We start from the raw sequence: 19,329 nt of genomic DNA on the forward strand, positions 1-19,329 counted from the left end.
CCCTTCACAGCTATTAGAAAGGGAGAACTCTAAGTGTCACTAGTCATTGGTCCCCCTCACCAGGAACCTAAGTCCCAGCTCTTCCATTTACATCTCATGCTTTGAATAAGTCATTCCACTTGTCTTCATTCCTAAAGTTATTACTGACCATTTGTACTGAAAAACCTCGGCATCAAAGCGCCGGGCACTGAACCGAACCCTCTGCCCAAGAACCGGGGCCAGACCACTGGCTGCAAATGCAAGAGGTGATTTATTGAGTACACAGGCGCCTGCAGATGCTACTGCAACTCGGGTGCAGAGCATACCGGGCTTTCAGGGAGTACAATATTTATAGAGTTTCAATGGTTACGTAAGTAACAGGCATTTCATTGGCTCATCTTGGGGGAAGGGGTAGTTCCCACGGACTAAGTTTCCTGGTATTACTTTATGAAAGACCCAGGCATACTTCAGCAATTATTATCCTGGTCCCATGACTACTATGGTGATCATAGACACAACTGGGGGCAAGGGTAGTTGCCAAGGACTAGGTGTCCTGGTATTGTCATATGAAAGTTCCCAGCACGCTTCAGCAATTATTATCCGGGTCCCATGACTGCTATAGTGATCACAGACATCCTGTTTTGAGGGTGAGACACCTGGTCTGGGTTTCTTTCATTAGGCAACGGCCTGGCCTTGCTTTTCTTTTCCTAGGGGGGCCCTGGGTAGGGGTCTTTCAGTACAGAGCAAATTATTACTGTTCATTTATACTGCTTGGAGCAAAATAGGTAGCCAGTTAATGGTGTAAATTCTTGTAAATCCTGCTTCCATATAGTAATGAAACTTCCTTCTTCTGGGGGGAAAGACAGATATTGTATTTTCTTCTTTTTTTTCTAATTTTCTTTGGCCTCTCCCACTTGGGGTGGAGTCTGTTTGTTGTTTGTAGATGGTGCCTTACTATCTAGCTTAAGGGTTGGCCTCAAACTTGCAGTCTCCTACCACAGTGCAGTCAAGCACCGTCTCGCCCAGCCTCCACGTCGTCTCAGGTGTCTGATATTCTCAGACGCTGTCTTTTTTTTGTCACAGAGAGAAACAACATGCACCCAATCCATACAAGAGCTGGGAAATGTGGGGCTTGATTCCAGACCAAACCAGAGCCTTCATGTGTCTACCTCGGCTCTGAGCTCTGTGCATCAAGTTAGAAGAGACAGAGGGCTTTTAGATAATGAGAATTCTAATAACAGTGCAATTTAGATTCTTTGGCTGGTGCTATGACAGTACTTGAACAGGACCCCTGGCTTTAATTAATCATTTGCCAGGTGGGCTTCCTTCTTAATTAGTGCAGTAGATCTAAGCATATTTTTCCATTTTATTTCCTAAGAAAATATATATATAGGATGGATCCATGGCAATCTTTTGAAGTGGGAATTAATTTATGCCAAATTGTTGCCAAAATGGTCAGGCAGTCACCTAAATATATGCAACTGATCAAGAGTGTACCCCACTGAACAGTATTTCACCCCAGGGAAACTGAATTATTAATCTTACAATAGATACGGTCCAGACCAATCTTAGACTTTCCTAGTTCTCTGTGAGTGGAATAGTGAAGTTAGACGCCACTTCAGTAATCCATGAGCTCGTCATATAACCCGGCCCAAAAAAAAAAAAAAAAGACCGGCGACACCTCCAGAATGAGCTGATTTGCAGGTCTGGCCACACCTCCAGAGTGAGCTGATTTGCAGGTCTGGCCACACCTCCAGAGTGAGCTGATTTGCAGGTCTGGCCACACCTCCAGAGTGAGCTGATTTGCAGGTCTGGCCACACCTCCAGAGTGAGCTGATTTGCAGGTCTGGCCACACCTCCAGAGTGAGCTGATTTGCAGGTCTGGCCACACCTCCAGAGTGAGCTGATTTGCAGGTCTGGCCACATGCTTGGTTGGCTTGCATGCCGCAAAGTAAAGAAATTTGTCACAACAAATTCTGCCTTGGATACTATTAAATTTTAAATCATGTGTTTGTCATGAGAGCTGGGGACTTGGTTTCTCTAACACTGAGGCTGATTAATCCCATGACTTCCATTTGGCATGAATTCCAGATTGATTTTCTAATCTATGTTATCAGAAAAAAAATCAGGGCAAGTATCAGTGGGAATGGCCAGCACTAAAGGGTAATCTGTGGCCAAGAAGCCAGTTTGTATGTGAATTCCTTTTAATATTGATGCGCAATATTTCAGTGCACTCAAGTTTCCAGACTGTTCCACCCCACTCTCAGCTATGCTGAGACCGTGCCAAAGCTCATTAAAATTAACACAACTTGCCTTCCATAGCTAAGATCCTTCACCAGTGAGACCTCCCTGTTACTTTCTCTAGAATGGTTGTTGAATGAATAGCCTTTTCAAGTCCTTGTCGCTGTGTAGCAGGTGTGCTTAGCTTTGTGTGACACCTTGGAGATTCAGTTATTAAAAAATAAAGCAAAACATGTCATTGGAAGCAGTCTTAAGGCTACCATCCTCATGCAACAGGTTGGATGGTGTGTCCTGCTCAGACTCTGGCTGGCCTCTGGCCAGCAAGCCCCAGGTTTCCTTGGCAATTAATCACATCCCCACTGCTGTAATAACTAAAGGTGCCCCCAACCTTGAAATGCCCAGCCTAGGGTGTAGAGTCCAGAACACAAAGAAGACCTCAATAACTGAATGCTCCCTGCAAAGTCACCTTCTCATGGCCCTTCTGGGTAGCTCACAAATGTAGTCTCTTTGTTGCCTCGGCCCCCTTTCCTCAGTCACTCTGCATAAAGAGATTAAGGAGGAGGAGGCAGCAGCTCAGGCCCTGTGAGATTGCTGTCCCTGCTCTCCAGTGAGCCCAGGAGGAAAGCTGGCAGCCAACATTATTATACTAGAGCTCCTGTGGGGGAGGTGCTGCCTGGACGCCCAAGCAGCTTTACCGGGAATATCCCTAGCACCGCTTCTACTGAGGAATGACCTCTCTCTCAACACCCACTTGCTTGTGGTTTTCCAGCTCCCTCCTGAAATTGTCCCTTTCTGCCAAGGCGTGAGGAGGCTAACTCTAAAACTGCTGATGACAAACTGAGATGGGCTGCTTTTTCTCTGGGAAAGGCACACAGCGGAGGTTACTGTCTGCATACCCATGTGGACCCCAGCTTTAAAATAGTGCTTAGTATTCCAAGCTGTCCAAGTGAAGCTGCTGTCATATGCCCACACCGAAGGCAGAGGGATTGACAGTCGAGACTCAAGGCAGTACACCTGAATGACAGACGCCTAGGAGCAGGTGTGGCTAGAGAAAAGTGACAGTGAGTGTAAAGGTGAACTGAGCAGCGATGCCCTGTGGCATAGGCTCACACTTGCTCTCTCTGAAGTCTTTACCTGCACTCCAGTAAAAATGCTGGCCCTGTTGGCACTTGCTTATTATAATCCAAAAGTCAGAGGCCAAGACAGGAACGTTCCAGGGGGATTGCTGGCCAGTCGGCCTAGTTCCAGGCCAATGAGAGACCCTATCTTGAAAAACAACATAGGTGACTCATGAAGAATGTGTGAAGTTGATTTTTTTTCTCCACATGTACCCGCGTGCGTACACACACACACGCACACACATACACACACACACACACACACACACACACACATACTTTTAAATTTTAATGATGGTACCAAAAATGTAGACTGCTTCTGTTCCTTCTTGTGATACATTTTCAAAATATAACATGTGTTGTTGATGTAGCTTATTACCGTGAATGTATTCACACTGGGCCACTAGCCTCCTCTTTGAAGTATCATTGCCCAGCTTCTTTCTAATGCTGAAGCTGCTGTCATCCCCATCCTGTAAATACCCAGTTCGTCATGTGTTGGCGCTGGCCTAGGGTCTTGTCTCCAGATGTGTCTCCTGGTGTTGGCTCTGTCCTCCCCAGGGCTGTGCCATGTGACCCCATAATACCTCAGTTGCCTCCGTTTAGCTATAAAGTTAAACCTTGTGGTTTAGTTGCTTTTCCTGCTGCTGCGATAAAATGCCCTGATGAAAGTAACTTAAAGTAGAAAGGATTTATCTTGGGTCAAAGTTTAAAGATTTAATTCATCATGGCATAGGAGTCATTCTGGCAGGAACTTAGGCAGCTGCTCACACTGTGTTCCCAGCCAGGAAGCAGAGAACACTCAGTACTCTTGTTCAGTTCACCTTCTCCTTTCTGTGCCTTCCAGGACTCCAGCCCAGGGCCTGGGGCTGCCTACTTTAGGGTGGGTATTAGCACCTCATATAAGAGCTAACCTAGTGTAAATGATCCCTCTCAGGTATGCCTGGAGGAGTGTCTCCTAGGTCGGTTCAGATCCTGGCAAGTTGACAGCCACACTAGCCATCACAACATGTGTCCCTGCTAAAATAAAGCCCTCAAATGGATCCAGGATTAAGTCAATGTTTGGGATTAAAATGAGTTGAATCTGCTGTGGCCTTCTAAATGCCACATTCAAATTCAGAGTGAAAGCTTCACTCTGTGTACTCAAAAAGACATTATTGGTGCTATAGTGAACTAGATCCAGAGTCTTGGGGCAAAGTACAAGTTCAGCCTCCACCAACACTGCCTATTTGTCTACTGAGGCCAACATGGAACAGAGCTCCGGTGAGGAGTCAGTAGTCATCAGTGCTGAAATAGAAAAAGTAGTTATGACATGGGATTACAGCAGAACTCTTCCTCATCATCTGGTTCATGTGGCAGTTTTAAGCAGTTTCCAAGAGGCAAAATCCACACCTTGAACAACCTACAAACTGAAAGGTCATCCACAGACTGTATGGGGTGTATGCATGTGGCCTGAGACCTTCCTCTTGGGAACTGAGTTACTAGAGACCTGACTGTCATCTCCAGCTCTTCTTCCCAAGCCTAACCAGCAGGTTTTCACCTTTATTTGTTTCTTTTAAATATTCTTTAAAACAAATAAAATTTCTCATGATCACTTTGACCAGGATATTGCTTTTAAAATGGTTGAATGAAATGTGACACTTCAAAGACATCATAGGAAAGGAACCCTGTTCCTTTACTGGGTGAAATATTGAACTATAGACTTGGTTGTCACCTAGCAACTAATTTAAAAGCGTGGAGCAATGTAATGACAATTTAAAAATGTGCTGAGGAACATTTTGTCATGAAAAATGTCATTTCTGATGCATTGTTGTCTTCCTTTGTGTTTGGTCAATAGCTGTTATTTGCAACAAGATAGAACTTGTCTATTATACCTGAAAAATTAAAACACTGCTAAAATAAAGTTCCTAAAGTCAAGGAACATTTTGAATACTGTTTTCTTGATCAATTTCTCGTTCTCACCCAGGGTTCAGAAATAATAACAGGGAATGCGAAAGATGGCACGTACTTCCGGCTGTACATTAACAAGTATAAGTTGGTGGAGGCCATCACATGCTTTTCAAAGGAGCCTTTCCCAGTCTCCAACTACATCCGCCTGATTGGACAGCATGAGCAAATCCTCAACAACCTGTTTATTCGTTTTTATGGCAAAATGATCCCAGATCTCTACAGGTAAGTTGGACATTGCCTTTAACTGTGGGTATATATGTTATGTGTGACGTTTCATGCTGGAGGGATGTGTGCTATGATGCAACAGAGAGCAGAATAGGAATCACCGAGAAAGGCTGGAGCACATGAGATGGCTTTGTCACAGAATAATGGATCTCAACCATTGGCTAGAGATCAAAGGCTGGACCTCAGAGGCAACAATACATGCTGTTGATGCCATGAAAGTGTGAGATGAGATGATACTCCAGTCCCTTTCCACATGGGGCTGCTAAGAGCAGCGGCCTGAATTAAAAGAAAGGTTGAAGGTCAGGATGTGGAAGAACCTGGTCCAATTAGGAACCTGGACGGGCTGCTTACTATCCTAGCCTTTTTCCTTCCAACATGTGGATGACTGTTTATCAGGGATATCAGTAAGAAAATTTCTGCCCTGGCAATCCACACTGTAGTCTTTTTCAGCTCTTTTATAAGTTTAGACATTTACAAGGTTACACAGCTCTTTTACACAGTTACACTGATACCTAAACTACACAAAAAAACAACAAAGAAAGAAAAATTACAGACCAATATCCTTTATGAATATAGATGCAAAAATACTTACAAACTGAATCCAAGGACACATCAAGAAGATCATCCACCATGATCAATAGGCTTCATCCAAGAGATGCAGAGATGGTTCAACATATGTAAACTAATAAATGTAATCTGACACATAAATGGACTGAAAGACAAAAACCACATGATTTTTCTCATTAGATACAGAAAAGGCCTCTGACAAAATCCAATACCCCTTCATGATAAAAGTCCTGGAGAGATTATGGATACAAGAATCATACTTCAACATAACAAAGGTGATTTACCACAAGCCCACAGCCAACATCATCCTAAATGGAGAGAAATTCAAGGCATTCCCACTAAAATCAGTAACAAGACAAGAATGTTCACTCTCTCCATACCTACTCCATATAGTACTTGGAATCTTATACAGAGCAGTAAGGCAACTGAAGAAGATCAAAATTGAAAAGAAGAAGTAAAATTATCTTTATTTGCAGATGATAAGATAAATGACCATAAAAACTCCACCAGGAAAATTCTGCTGCTGATAAACCCTTTCAGCAAAGTAGCAGAATATAAAATTAACATGCAAAAATCAGTAGCCTTCCAATATAAAAATGACAGAGTGAGATAGAAGTCAGGGAAACAATATTTTTTGCAGTAACACCACACACACACACACACACACACAGACACACACACACACAGACACACACACACATATATATAATGTATATATATGTATATGTATATATATGTATATATATATTTATATATATCTTGGGAGAGCTCTAACCAAGCAAGTGAAAGACTTATAGAATAAAAACTTATAGCAAGTTTTATGGTAAATATGTCAAGTTTCATGGAAAAAAAACCACTGAACTAGATGGAAAATGTGTCAAATCTTAGATCAGTTTGGTGAAAATTGTCATCTTTGATATTGGCCCCAATATCATAGCACAATATAAGGTCTCAAATTATTCAGGATGCGGATGCTTTGAGGAAGGCCTGCCATTTTATAGCAGAAAGCCACTTCTGAATGCAGCTGCTATGTAGCAAGGTCGGGGGAACTTTTTTCTCTCTGTAAAACAAGATGGTGTCAGATCCAGTACATAACACAGTCTATAAAACAAGATTTGAGTGTCCTTGATACCCATAGGGCAACTGCCCATATCATAATCCTTCCATTCCAAAAATTTTTAATTACAAAATGTGTCATGCAAGCAAAAAAGGTACATGAGACATTCATGTATGCTTGAAGTGAAAATAATACAGGAAACCTATGTGTCTGCTACCTATATTAAGGAATGATTCTTGACTACAAGGCATTGGAAGCCCTTCTGTGGCCATACCAAGACTATCATTTGGAAGGCAGCCACTATTTTGAAGCTAGGGTTAGTCATTTATTTTGTTTCCTGTGAGACTTTATGACGTAGGAACAAATATAGTCTTTGTCAGAAGTTCTCAACTTTTCTCTTAAAATAAGAAAGCACATTAAGCCATACATCATGGCTTAATGAAGCATCATATTCCAAAGCAGGCACTGGCCAGATTTGATTCAAGGGTTGTGGTTTACTAGCTGTTATTTCATACATGCATACATTGTGTGTGTGTGTGTGTGTGTGTGTGTGTGTGTATCTGTGTGTGTCTATGTGCCTATGTACGTGCATGTTTATGTGTGTGTGTTGTGTATTATATGTTTATGTATAAATGATTTCCTATGTATAAATGATTATATGTATAATAATATTAATAATAATATTATTATTAATTTGTTTTGCCTCCTTTTGAGTTGAAGCTATGGTTTACTACAGAAAGTCAATGTTCTGTGTATTCTGTGTGAGAGAAGTGTCTTAAACTCATGAACATAACTGTAGCTCATTTGTTCTCCTGGCACTGTAGTTTTCATTGTTTAACTGTGTCACTATTCATTCGTGGATTTTCCTCCTGGTTGTTATCTTAAGTTATTTGTGCTGTTACAAACAGTTCTGTGGCCACTGAATGCATACTTCATGTATAGAATCTCTCTAAGAGTGTCACAGCCCTGTAAATGCAGTCTTGGCAACCTGTACTTAAACTTTCCCAATGTAATCATGTCTGTCTACACAACCTTGCATGGAGAGTGCCTGTCTGTCCATCATACAATGGTTATGCTCAGACTTTAAAATTAGACCATTTTATTCATCTACAAATGTATCTTCTGGACTTGCTTTACCTTCTCTGATGGCTGATGCAGCCAAATGCCTTTTTATTTGTTCATAGGGCATTTATGATAGTACCTTGTGACCATATGGGTCCTCTTCTTCTTAAAAATGCCCCAGAGGGCTGATATACTCTGAATGCAAACTTGTGTTGGTCACATATTTTGAATGTTTCTTCTACAGCTTTTAAACCACTCTTTTCTATATGGTGGCAATTAATATATATTCTTAATTTAATGCAATCACTTAATACCTTCTTCAAGTATCTCTTGGATATTTTTGTTTCTTTACTCTTCCAAAAGTTTTATAATAAACACATTGTGTTCCATGAAAGTATCCATAGGATTTGGAGGACAGTGCATTAACTCCTTGCTTAATTAGGCAAGGATTGACCTTTTAGATACTGATTATAACATTATAACATAGGTTAACAATCAATTTATTCAGATCATCTTTCATGGATCAATAAAATTTTATAATTGTCTTCATAAATGACTTGCCCAGTTTTTGTCTGACATCATCCAAAGGTATTGTATAATTTTATTGTTGTTATGAACACCATTTTTATTGGGCTGATGAGAAGGCTCAATGAGTAAAGCACTTGCTGTGCAAGCCTGATGATCTGAGTTCAATCCATGGAACCTGCATAAAGGTAGGAGAGAATCAACTCTACAAAGGGTTCTCTGACCTCTACACATGCATGCGGACATACACCCACTGCCCATGCATGCTTGCATGCTCTAGTGATCTCTCTTTCACAATGATTAATTACATAATTAAATTCAGAGCATCACTTTTGTTGATTGTTGCTGGTATAAATGGATGCCCTAATTTTGTTTTGTAGTTCTGTGTCCTGCAAATTTGCTGAAGTCCTTCATTAACTAAAAAAAAAGTCACCTAGAGATCCTTTTAGATTTTCCACATAGATAAGATTGTATTCATTGCAAATAATGTCAATTCTTATCCAATCTTTGTGATTTCTGTTTGTTTTTCTTCTCCTAGTACACAGGCTAAGGTATGTAGCATAAATTACTGAGGAGTAGTTAGGGCTGGCAACTTTGGCTCAGTCCTATCTTATAGATAATGTGTTCATTATTAAATGTGTGATATTTTCCATATTATTTGTGTCCTTTATTAAGCAAAAGATCTTTCTAAAGACTGTGTTTCTAAGTTCTCTGTGTATTCGTGTGTGTGTGTGTGTGTGTGTGTGTGTGTGTGTGTGTGTGTGTGTGTGTGTGTTCAATCACTGGAGATTGAACCATATGGCCTTGTGCATACCAAGCACACCCTCTGTCCCAACTCAGTACTTTAAAATTACTAATAGATTCTTTCTTTCTTCCAAAAGGAGTGCTTCATTCTAGAAATATTTTATGTATCAGAAAAGTTTTCTAATGCTTTCAAAGGTAATCCCTCTTTTTATAAAGTATCAAAGTCTTTAATCATAGATTTTCCCTTTTTCAAACTTTTGTGGACTTGACTGATATGCTGACTTAGATTCCTTTGGGTAAATACCAAGGAGTGCTAGTAACTGAACCATATTACAGAAAAACCTTTGTACTGGCTTCCATTATGGCTAGACCAGAAAACACAGCCACTGATAGTGAGAATTCTCTTTTGTCTACAGAGTCGTCAGCATTTGTCTTAAAGAATGTCATTCTGATTGGGTAAGATGGAATCTCGGTGTTACCTTAATTTGCATTTTTCTGGTGGCTAGTGTGGTTGAACATTTTTTCATATGTTTATTGGCCATTTGTATTTACGTTTGGAGAATTGTTTGTTTTATTAACATTTATTGAGTTGATTTGTTTCTTGTTGTTTAGGTTTTCTAGCTCTTTCTATATTCTAGATATTAATCCTCAGTAGGATATATAGGTAACAAAGATTTTACTCCCCTTCAGTGTGCTGTTTTTATGCTACATTAATATTTTCCTTTGCCATGCGGACTTCTGATTTCATGAGGTCCCACTTGTCAGGTTTGGGCATTGTCTCCTGAGCAACTGGAGTCCTATTCAAAGAGTCCTTGCCTATGCCTATATCTTGAAGTGTCTTCCCTACTTTGTTACATTAAAGCCTTTAGTCCATTTGGAGTTGATTTTCATACCGGGTGAGAGAGAGAGTTTGGCTGTGTATGAGTACCATGCTATTTTTCTTACTATGTCTCTCTAGTATAACTTGAAATCAGATATGGGATACCTCTAGTGTTATTTTTGTTTAAGATTGTTTTCCTCTCCAGGGTCTTTTGTATTTCCATATGAGTTTTAGGATTTTTTTAAATATTCATATGAAGAATGGCATTGAAATATTTATGATTATTTCATTGAATCTGTTTGGCTCTTGGCTATTTTCACAATATTAGGTTTTTAAAATCCATGATAATGTGAGGTCTTTCCATCTTCTAGTATAATCTTCAATTCTTTCTTTGGTGTTTGGAAGTTTTCATTGTAGAGGTCTTTCACTTACGTGGATAGGTTTATTCTAAGAATTTTGTTGGCTGTTTTTTAATGTGAGGCAATTGTGAATGGGGTTATTTTCCTTATTTTTATCAGCATATCTGTTAATTGTATGTGGAAAGGCTACTGGTTGTGCTTTGTTGTTTTTGTTACTTTTTTTTATCCTGCAATTGCTGACAGCATTTATCAGATCTAAAAACTTTTTGACGGGGTCTTTAAAATCTCCAATATTGAATCATACTTATAAATGGATGCTTTGATGTGTTTCTTTCCTATTTGTTTTCTTTTATTTCCTTCTCTTGTCCTATTTTCTCTAATTAGTATTTGAGCACTATATTGAATAATAGTGGAGGAAGTGCATACTCTTGTTCTGTTCCCAATTTTAGTGGAAATGCTTTGTGTTTTTTCCCATTTAGTGTAGTGCTGATTATGGACTTGTGGTGTAAAGCCTGATTATGTTGAGATACATTTCTTCTATTTCTAGTTTCTTCTGAGCTTTCATCATGATGGGATGTTGGGATTTGTCTAAAGCTTTTTCTTCATCTATTGAGTTGGCAATGTGATTTCTTTCCTGAGTCTATTTATGTAATATGTTACATTTATTGATTTGTAAATGCTTTTTGTTTGTTTTTTTTTTAAATGAATGTTGACCATCCCTGCATCTCTGGAATGAGGACAACTTGATCATGGTGCATGATCTTTTGATGCATTGTTAGATTTGATTTACAAGCATTTTATTGAGAATGCTTACATATTTGTTCACCAAAGAAATTGGTCTATAATGTTTTGTTGTTGTTGGGTATTTTAAATGGGTTTTTGTGTCAGAGTAATACAGTCCAGATGATTTTGTAGTGTTCCTTCTGTTTCTGTTTTATGAAATAGTCTGAGTAGCATTAGTGTTGTTTCTTCTTTAAAGGTTTAGTAGAACTTAGCAGTAAAGGCCTGGGCATTTTTAGTTGAAAAAAACATTGTATTGCTCCTTCAATCTTGTTGCTTGTTATAGATGTGCTAGAATTGCTTACTTACATTATTTAAATTTTGGTAGATATGTTGATTTGAAAGAAAATGACCCCCCCAAAGGGAGTGTAGCTTATAGGAGGTATGGTCTTGTTGGAGGAAGTGTGTCACTGTGGAGGCAGGCTTTGAAGTCTCATATATGCGCAAGATAATGCCCAGTGTCTCAGTGCACTTCCTGTTGCCTGCAAGATGAAGAATTCTCAGCTATCTCTCCATCACCATATCTGTCTGCACACCACTGTATCCTGCCATGGTGGTAATGGACTAAACGCCTGAAAACATAAGCCACCCAATTAAATGTTTTCCTGTGTAAAAGTTGCCGTGGTCATGGTGTCTCTTCACAGCAATAGAATCCTAAGACAGTAGGTCATATGCATTTAGAACTTTATCTATTTTAAAATATTTTTCCAATTTAATAGAATATAAGTTTAAAGGTATAGCCTAATGATTTTCTGAATTTCATTGTTTTTTGTTGTAATGTTTAGGGAGCAGAGAAAAACCTTGAGAGAAGTCCTATGTTGTTGACATAGGCCCATGGAGCTGCAGTAAAGCCTTCTCCCCAGGGGTGAGACTCAAAGGGAAATGACAAAGCTTTCTCTGCTAGTCCAAGTGCGAATGCTAATAGTGTGTGCAAAAACAAAACAAAACAAAAAACATAGTTTTCTCCCCACCACCTCCTGGATGTTTATAGTCTGAAGACTGCCCCCTACAGAACCTGCTCCTACTGAGATTAGCTGAACCTACCTCCTTGATTCAGCTGTCTGCCATAAACTCTGACTCCTTGTTTATCTGTATGAGGTAACTCCATCTTCCTGTTCAGTTCTGCATAATAAATACACTGAGCACTGGGATGCTGATGTTTCTCCATCAGAGAGCCAAGTCCACCCAACCCACTTTCCTGTGTATCTTTTTTTCATTTTTCTTCATTGCTTCGCTGTCCCCGTGTAATGGACATAGCAGTGAAGACTCCTTTTTCAGCTCTAAGTTGTTAATTTGGGTCTTCCCTCTTTTGGATAATTTTGGCTATAGGTTTGTTTATCTTGTTTTATCTTTTCAGATCACCAACTCTTTCCTTCATTGATTCTTCCTACTCTTGTTATTTCTAGTTCATTAATTTCCGACTTGATCATATTTATTTCCAATTGCAGAATTAGGGTTTAGCTTTTTCTTGTTTTTCCAAGGCCTAATATGCATTTTTATTTATCTGCAATCACTCTGACTTGTTAGCATAAATACTTGTGGCTATAAGCTTCACCGTTAGGATTGCTTGCATTGTATCCCGGGGGTTTTGTTATGTTGTTTTCATATTTATTCAATTCTAGGAATTTTAAAATTCCCTTCCTGTTTTCTTTGATGACCTCATTCAGTATTCAGTAGTGTAGTGTCCAGTCTCTGTGAGTTAGTGTTTGTTCTGTAGCTTCTCTTGCTATTGATTTGGACTTGTATCCTGTTGTGCTTGGGTGAAAGATGAGAAATTGTTTGAATTTCCTTATATTTTTTAGATGTTTTGTGTCCTAGAACTTGAATTAATGTAGAGAGTTCCATGGGCTACTGAGGAAAGTATGTATCCTGTAGTGTCTGGATGGAATGTTCTGTGGATATCTGTCAGTTCACAAGAGCAATGACATCATTTAATGTAGATGTTTCTCATTTGCTAATTTTGTGGAATTCACTTATCTGTTGCTGGGGGTGAAAACACAGGTATTTAAAAAATAACTTCATTTTCTTCTTAGCTCGTCCCTAGGAGAAACTGTCGGTCTGCTATACTTGGAACATCTGTGTCCCAGGGGAACCTCTCTTCAGATTAAAACAAAACCTATTCAGTGGTAGATGAGATGCTAAGAATTTATTGTGGAAAAAAAAGAAATGTTTTCACATTTAGCCAAATTCAAAGCCCCAACTGATTTGTTTTGCCCTCAAACAGCACTGGTGAGGGTGAGGCCTCTAGTCAGGGCACAGCTGTCATCTGGTGATGGTAATAATTATAACAGTTAATTTGATTGGTTAAGAGTGAATGTTCGGGATGGCCAAATAAGAGTGGACAGTACTTGATAGCAGCAGGCAATGCCGATTGACATCTGTCAGAAAAAGGCAGGGGGCAGGAAGACACTGGCCACACGTTTGTAAGTGAGGCCCTGGGGGGCTCACCATGCCTTGGCAGGCATGTACACATGCAGCTGCGGCCACATTCTTCTCAAGTGCCACAAAGTATTGCCAGGTCTCAGTGCTGAAGCTTGGCCCAGCACTGTTCCCCCTGCCTCTTGTCAGACAGGCTGACTTGGCCCTTTCCAAGCAGGCGAATGGCTCAGCTGATTTTGGCCCAGATATGATTACCAATTGTTTTCCTGACCTTGGCAGCACTGGCCATGTGTCTCATTCAAAGCCAGATGTATTTCCTCTGTGTTCATCCATCTACCACACCGAGGACACCTTCCTCCATGCTGACAGGACTGACGATACCCAGTGCTCTGTTTTTCCTGTAAGCCCAGGACCAAGAATGGCTCCTCTCCCACTTCAGAGACCCCTCGGGGTCTTTGTGAGGCAGTCGGGCCTCACATGCGGTGACTCACTTGGAGCTGTGTGGGAACATGGGCTGAGGACTGAGCAGTCAGTTAGAGTGATGCACAGCCAACAGCTGCCACAGGACCACAGAGTCTGTCTGTGTTGTATTCCTGTTTCTCCCTCTCAGTGTGTGCGGGTACACACCACTGGTCCTGGAGAGGGAGAACTAATTCACCGCTGGTGGGTGTGTAAGAGAGAACTGTTTCACCCATCGGGTGAGAGAGTGAGAGAGAAAGAGACACAGGCAGAGAATTAATTCACTGCTGGGACGGGGAAGAACATTCATTCACCACTCTGTGCCACCGGAGGGGCAGGTGTTTGATTGATTGATTTACCCCTTTGGAAAAATACTAGAGACTTCTTAAAAAAAGCATTTGTTCCTTTCTATATCAACCATCATTGTAAAGTCACATAATAAATGTGTCGCTGAAATCTGTCCTTCCCCAATCTTCTCTCTGAAGCATTCGTATAGCTGAGACCTCAGGTGTGCGCACATACATGCACACACACTCATAAGTGCATGCGCACACACACGTGCACGCACACACACATGTACACACAGGCACCCTCTCAAGCCTGTCCCTGGATAGCTTACAGTAAACAGGTCCTTCTTCCCGACTGGGTCTGCTCCTCCTTCCCAGGACACTGGTGGTGACAGGAACCTCAAGGACAATGTTAGGCAGGAGGAGTGGGGAGAGACAGGGCTGGCTGACGCCGTTTGCGGAGATGTGGCCTGTCACAGACTTTAACAAGGCATTCACATTTTTTTCTGCTGTCTTAACTCTACCTCATCTTCTTTTTAGCCTCACTTATGGACGACCCTGCAAAAGAAAGGTCATGCCTGCTGACTCCCCCGCCCCTTAGCCTTAATTAGCAGTCTGTGGCATCCATTGTCCTCTCAGCCTGAATAGGTCTTGCCCCAGCTTCATTGTAGGAGCCCATCAGATACTCATAGCCTTGATTAAATCACCTCCTTTCACATCTTAACATCTCAGCTCTCAAAGCCGCCCAGAAGGCCTCTCCTCCCGTGAGCGTGAGCGCCGCCATCCTCCTGCACGCTTCCCGAACACTCCACAGCCTACTTTTAGTGGGTAAGTGCTGCTGTGCACAATATTCTAAATGGAGCCTGAGCAGACCCTCTAAAAGGCTGCCATTACTTTTTTGAACTGTCAGACTCCAGAAGTTGTGCCCTTAGGAAAGCCACCTTGCAACTGCAAAGTAGGATGCAGCCTGCTCACTCAGTCCCCCCGTTATTTATTAGACCAAAATCAGAGCCGTGCTCACATGACTAGATGCTTTCTTTCTTTCTCTTTCTTTCTTTCTTTCTTTCTTTCTTTCTTCCTTCCTTCCTTCCTTTCTCTTCTTTTTTTTCTACACTCAGTAACCTTGTGCTGTGCTAGGCAATAATTTGGATACTAAATTCCAGGTGCCCACCTCCCCAGACTTTTCAAAATCTTAACTACCCACCCCACTTTCTTGGCTTCTTTCTACAAACAAAAGCATTCTCCTGGTTCATGGTATATTCCTGTTATTCTGCCATAATTTGTATCTGGAATGTTCCCTGAAAGGCCCAGATGCTAATGGCTTGTTCTCCAGGTGATGATATTGAGGTGATAGAACTTTTAGGAGGTGAGGTCTGTGGCTGACCAGATGACTCCACAGGTAAAGGTGTTGGACTCCTAATGGTACAAGCCTGATGACCTGAATTCAAGCCACAGAGCCCCTGTAAAGGTTTGTAGAGGTAGGGAAGATGCCAAGTCCATAAGTTCACTGACTGGCACACTCATTCCATGCCATGAGCATCCATACACCTCCTCCCCTCTCTCTCTCTCTCTCTCTCTCTCTCTCTCTCTCTCTCTCTCTCTCTCTCTCTCTCTCTCTCTCTGTCACATGAATGGTGACTCATGAAAGGGGAAGCACCCGAGTCCCTACCCCAAGGCAAACTTTCACCTCCCTAACACTTAGCAACCCAAGATCATATGCAGGGGCTTGAGAGCAAGAGAAAGCAGTGAGTGGGATTTCAGTGGGGCTCTGGAACAACTTCATTACTGTCACCCTGGACATGGCTCTCGCTGCTGTTCAGTCTCTTTGACTGCTATGACTGCGGGTGCACAGGATTCTGTCACAGGTCACAAATCACTCAACTTCAAGATGGCTAATCGTCATGTCACTCCTAGAGGGAAAAGTTAGACAATTCTCTAAAGCATGAGCCAGAATAAACCATCTCTCCCTAAAGCTTTATCATCTCAGGTATTTTGCTAACTGACACCCCTCGCAAGCTTCCCTGTGGGACACTTTTCTGTGAACTGAAAGGGTCCTGCTTGCCTGCATCTCTCAGACAATGCCAGTTCTGTTGCACAGCCTTGGGAACCCACCCTCGCATGATCTGCTACAACCAAAACTCTGGCCTCTTAATTTTCATTCCTAGTCATTTAATTAATGTCTGTATCTCTGCCCTCGTGGAAATCAATTTAGGGTTGGGTTTGCTCACAGCCTCTGCGTAGGACTTTCATCTCTGACCATTCCATATCCTTGACATAACAGGCAGGACCTTACCACTAGTGAAACCCACATTTTTTAGTATTTCATATTCCCAAGATGATCAAAGTCCATCTGATTCATGTCAGATATTTATTTACAGTGTTGTTCCAGTTGAAATTTTATTTTGTTGTTGTTGTTGTGTTGTTTTGGCTTTTGAGTAATGTCACTTCTCCCCATCTTTGCACTGTGACATTTCTGACGGATTAGCCTTTTCTGGGGTGAGAGGTGAGATTGTTTGGAGCTATACTGGAATTACATGCAGCACATATTCCATCACCCCACATCACACCAAATACTACAGTGTGAAAGAACAAACAGCCAATTGAGTGCACGTGTGTGTCAAAGGTCATCAACCCTGCAGTGCTGCCTGAGCTCTGGTGCCTTTTGTCTCATTAGTCATGAGAAGATCATTTTGCTTGTCATTTTAGCACTCATTAGAAAGGCAGGTATACAGATTTTCCTAAGGTGAGGTATCAGACAAACAAACAAATGTCCCTCCTCCCTCTCCTCTTCTTCATCTTCTCCGTTCTGGGAACCAAACCTGGGTCCCTATAAGACTAGTAAGTGTTCTTAACCATGAACTATCTCCCCAGCCCCAGACATAAATTTTACTTCATGTATTTCAATTTGTTGAATGTTAGCATGAATATTCTTTAACTATAATACTTCTGTTAACTCCTTGAAATTTTTATACGTGAGTACATTGTATTTTGATCCTAGTAACCCTACCAACCCTGTCTACTAACTCCTGCCTCACCCACTGTTACCCCTTTCCAACTTCAAGTCATCTTTTTTTCCTTTTTTTAATAATCTACAGAATAAAATTTGTGCTTTGCTTATACTCAATGGTATAAGTCACACATTAGAGTGTGGGCAGTCAACCATGGAATTCACACCTTAGCAATCACATCCTTACAGAAAGCTTTCTCTGGCTCTGTTTCTGTCTCTGTCTCTGTCTGTCTGTCTCTCTCTCTGTCTCTGTCTCTGTCTCTGTCTCTCTCTCTCTGTCTCTGTCTCTGTGTGTATGTGTGTGTGTGTGTGTGTGTGTGTGTGTGTGTGTGTGTGTGTCTGCCAAAAGCCATTAGCGGTCAATAACTCCTCAGCTGGGGCTAGGACTCCTGCTCTAGGTTGGACTGTTGACTGGCTTGATCTTGTGCACACAGCAGCAGCTGTTCTGAATTCCCAAATTCCGAGGACCTCCCTGTTATGTCCAAAAGACACTGTTTTTCTCTGGCCCTCTTCAGTGTCTGGCTTTTAGCATCCTTTCTGCCACCTCTTCTGTGATGGTCCCTGAGCCCTGGAGGGAGGGATATGATATGGCTATCCCACTTACACTGAGAACTTCACAGATGCATTCTCTGTTCCTTGAGGGGAAGTACCCACACCTAGCACTGAACTTTCTTTGGAAACCTATGGTTTCTGGGAGGAGGCCTCTGTAGGATAATTCAATTAAACTCTTTTATATTATACATGATACATATTATGTATAATATATTATGTACATATGTGTATAATGTGTGTATATATGTTATGTACAGAGATAAGACACATGTATGTTACTATTTTATAAGTTATAAAATAGTGGGTTTCCGTGTGGCTTTTTCAACCACCTTTCATGTTTGTTATCCTTTGACCACCCCCTCTTCCTATCCCTCTCCCTACTTTCTTCCCCATTCTTCTCTATGCCTCATCATATCATATTTATTCTACTATCCCCATTCTGTAAGGTCTTTCTTCCTCTTCCCTGACAGTGGTCCCTCTCTGGTTTCCTGGATTCAACAAGTATTCTAAGTTTATGTTTTCCCAAAGAGAGTACCATGGGTAGATGAAAGAAATGCACATAACAAATAACATCCAAGATTATTCATGTTATCAGTGAGAACACAAGGAGTTAGCAAGCAGATTCAGGACCAGTCAACATCAGTCTGAAAGGGTGAGAGTTCAGGAACATTGACAAATGACTCTTCATCATCATTTCCCTGCTGTCTTTGTTTGAAATAAATGTCTATAGATTTCCTATTGTCCTTTCCAAGCAGACATTGTTACATTTCAGCAAAATAATTTGCCTGCATTCTCTCTATTATAAAAGAAAACCTATGCTTTTATTATTCAAAAGGAAATCTGTGTATTTAAGTCACATACTAATGCCTAGTGGAGATGATTTAGACAGCCCAGGGATGGCTCTGTACCCAGGAGACAATGCTGGCATGTGAACTGAACATGGGGTAAATCACAAAGTGTGAGACATAACTGACATGTGTGACTGCTAGATTACATATGCCACATTATAAAAGAAAAAGAAAATCAAACTTTTCACCGAGCTTTATAAAGACAAATCCATATAGCAAGGCCACTGGTGCTCCTTTTAAGTTGCCCATGGCTCCCTGCCCACAGTTGCCACCTGCCCCCCTCACTGCCATGCTGCTCATTTGAGTGCAGGTGTCCCTCCACGGCTATGGGTTCTGCACCAGCAGATCCAACTTACTGAATATTGGTGGGGGC

General features: G+C 41.2%; 1 protein-coding gene across 3 annotated transcripts in view; it reads left to right on the forward strand.

Annotated features, from left to right (window-relative positions):
• Positions 1–19,329, forward strand: part of Cfap61 (cilia and flagella associated protein 61) — a 287,339-nt gene that overhangs the window by 223,217 nt on the left and 44,793 nt on the right. For all 3 annotated transcript variants that reach the window (XM_040746434.1, XM_040746435.1, XM_040746436.1), the window contains one exon: positions 5,302–5,507. In XM_040746434.1, the coding sequence (XP_040602368.1) occupies positions 5,302–5,507 (206 nt within the window). The remainder of the gene's footprint in view (positions 1–5,301; positions 5,508–19,329) is intronic.

The sequence above is a fragment of the Mesocricetus auratus genome, unplaced genomic scaffold (genome assembly GCF_017639785.1).
Source record: "Mesocricetus auratus isolate SY011 unplaced genomic scaffold, BCM_Maur_2.0 Super-Scaffold_100004, whole genome shotgun sequence".
Lineage (NCBI taxonomy): Eukaryota > Metazoa > Chordata > Mammalia > Rodentia > Cricetidae > Mesocricetus > Mesocricetus auratus.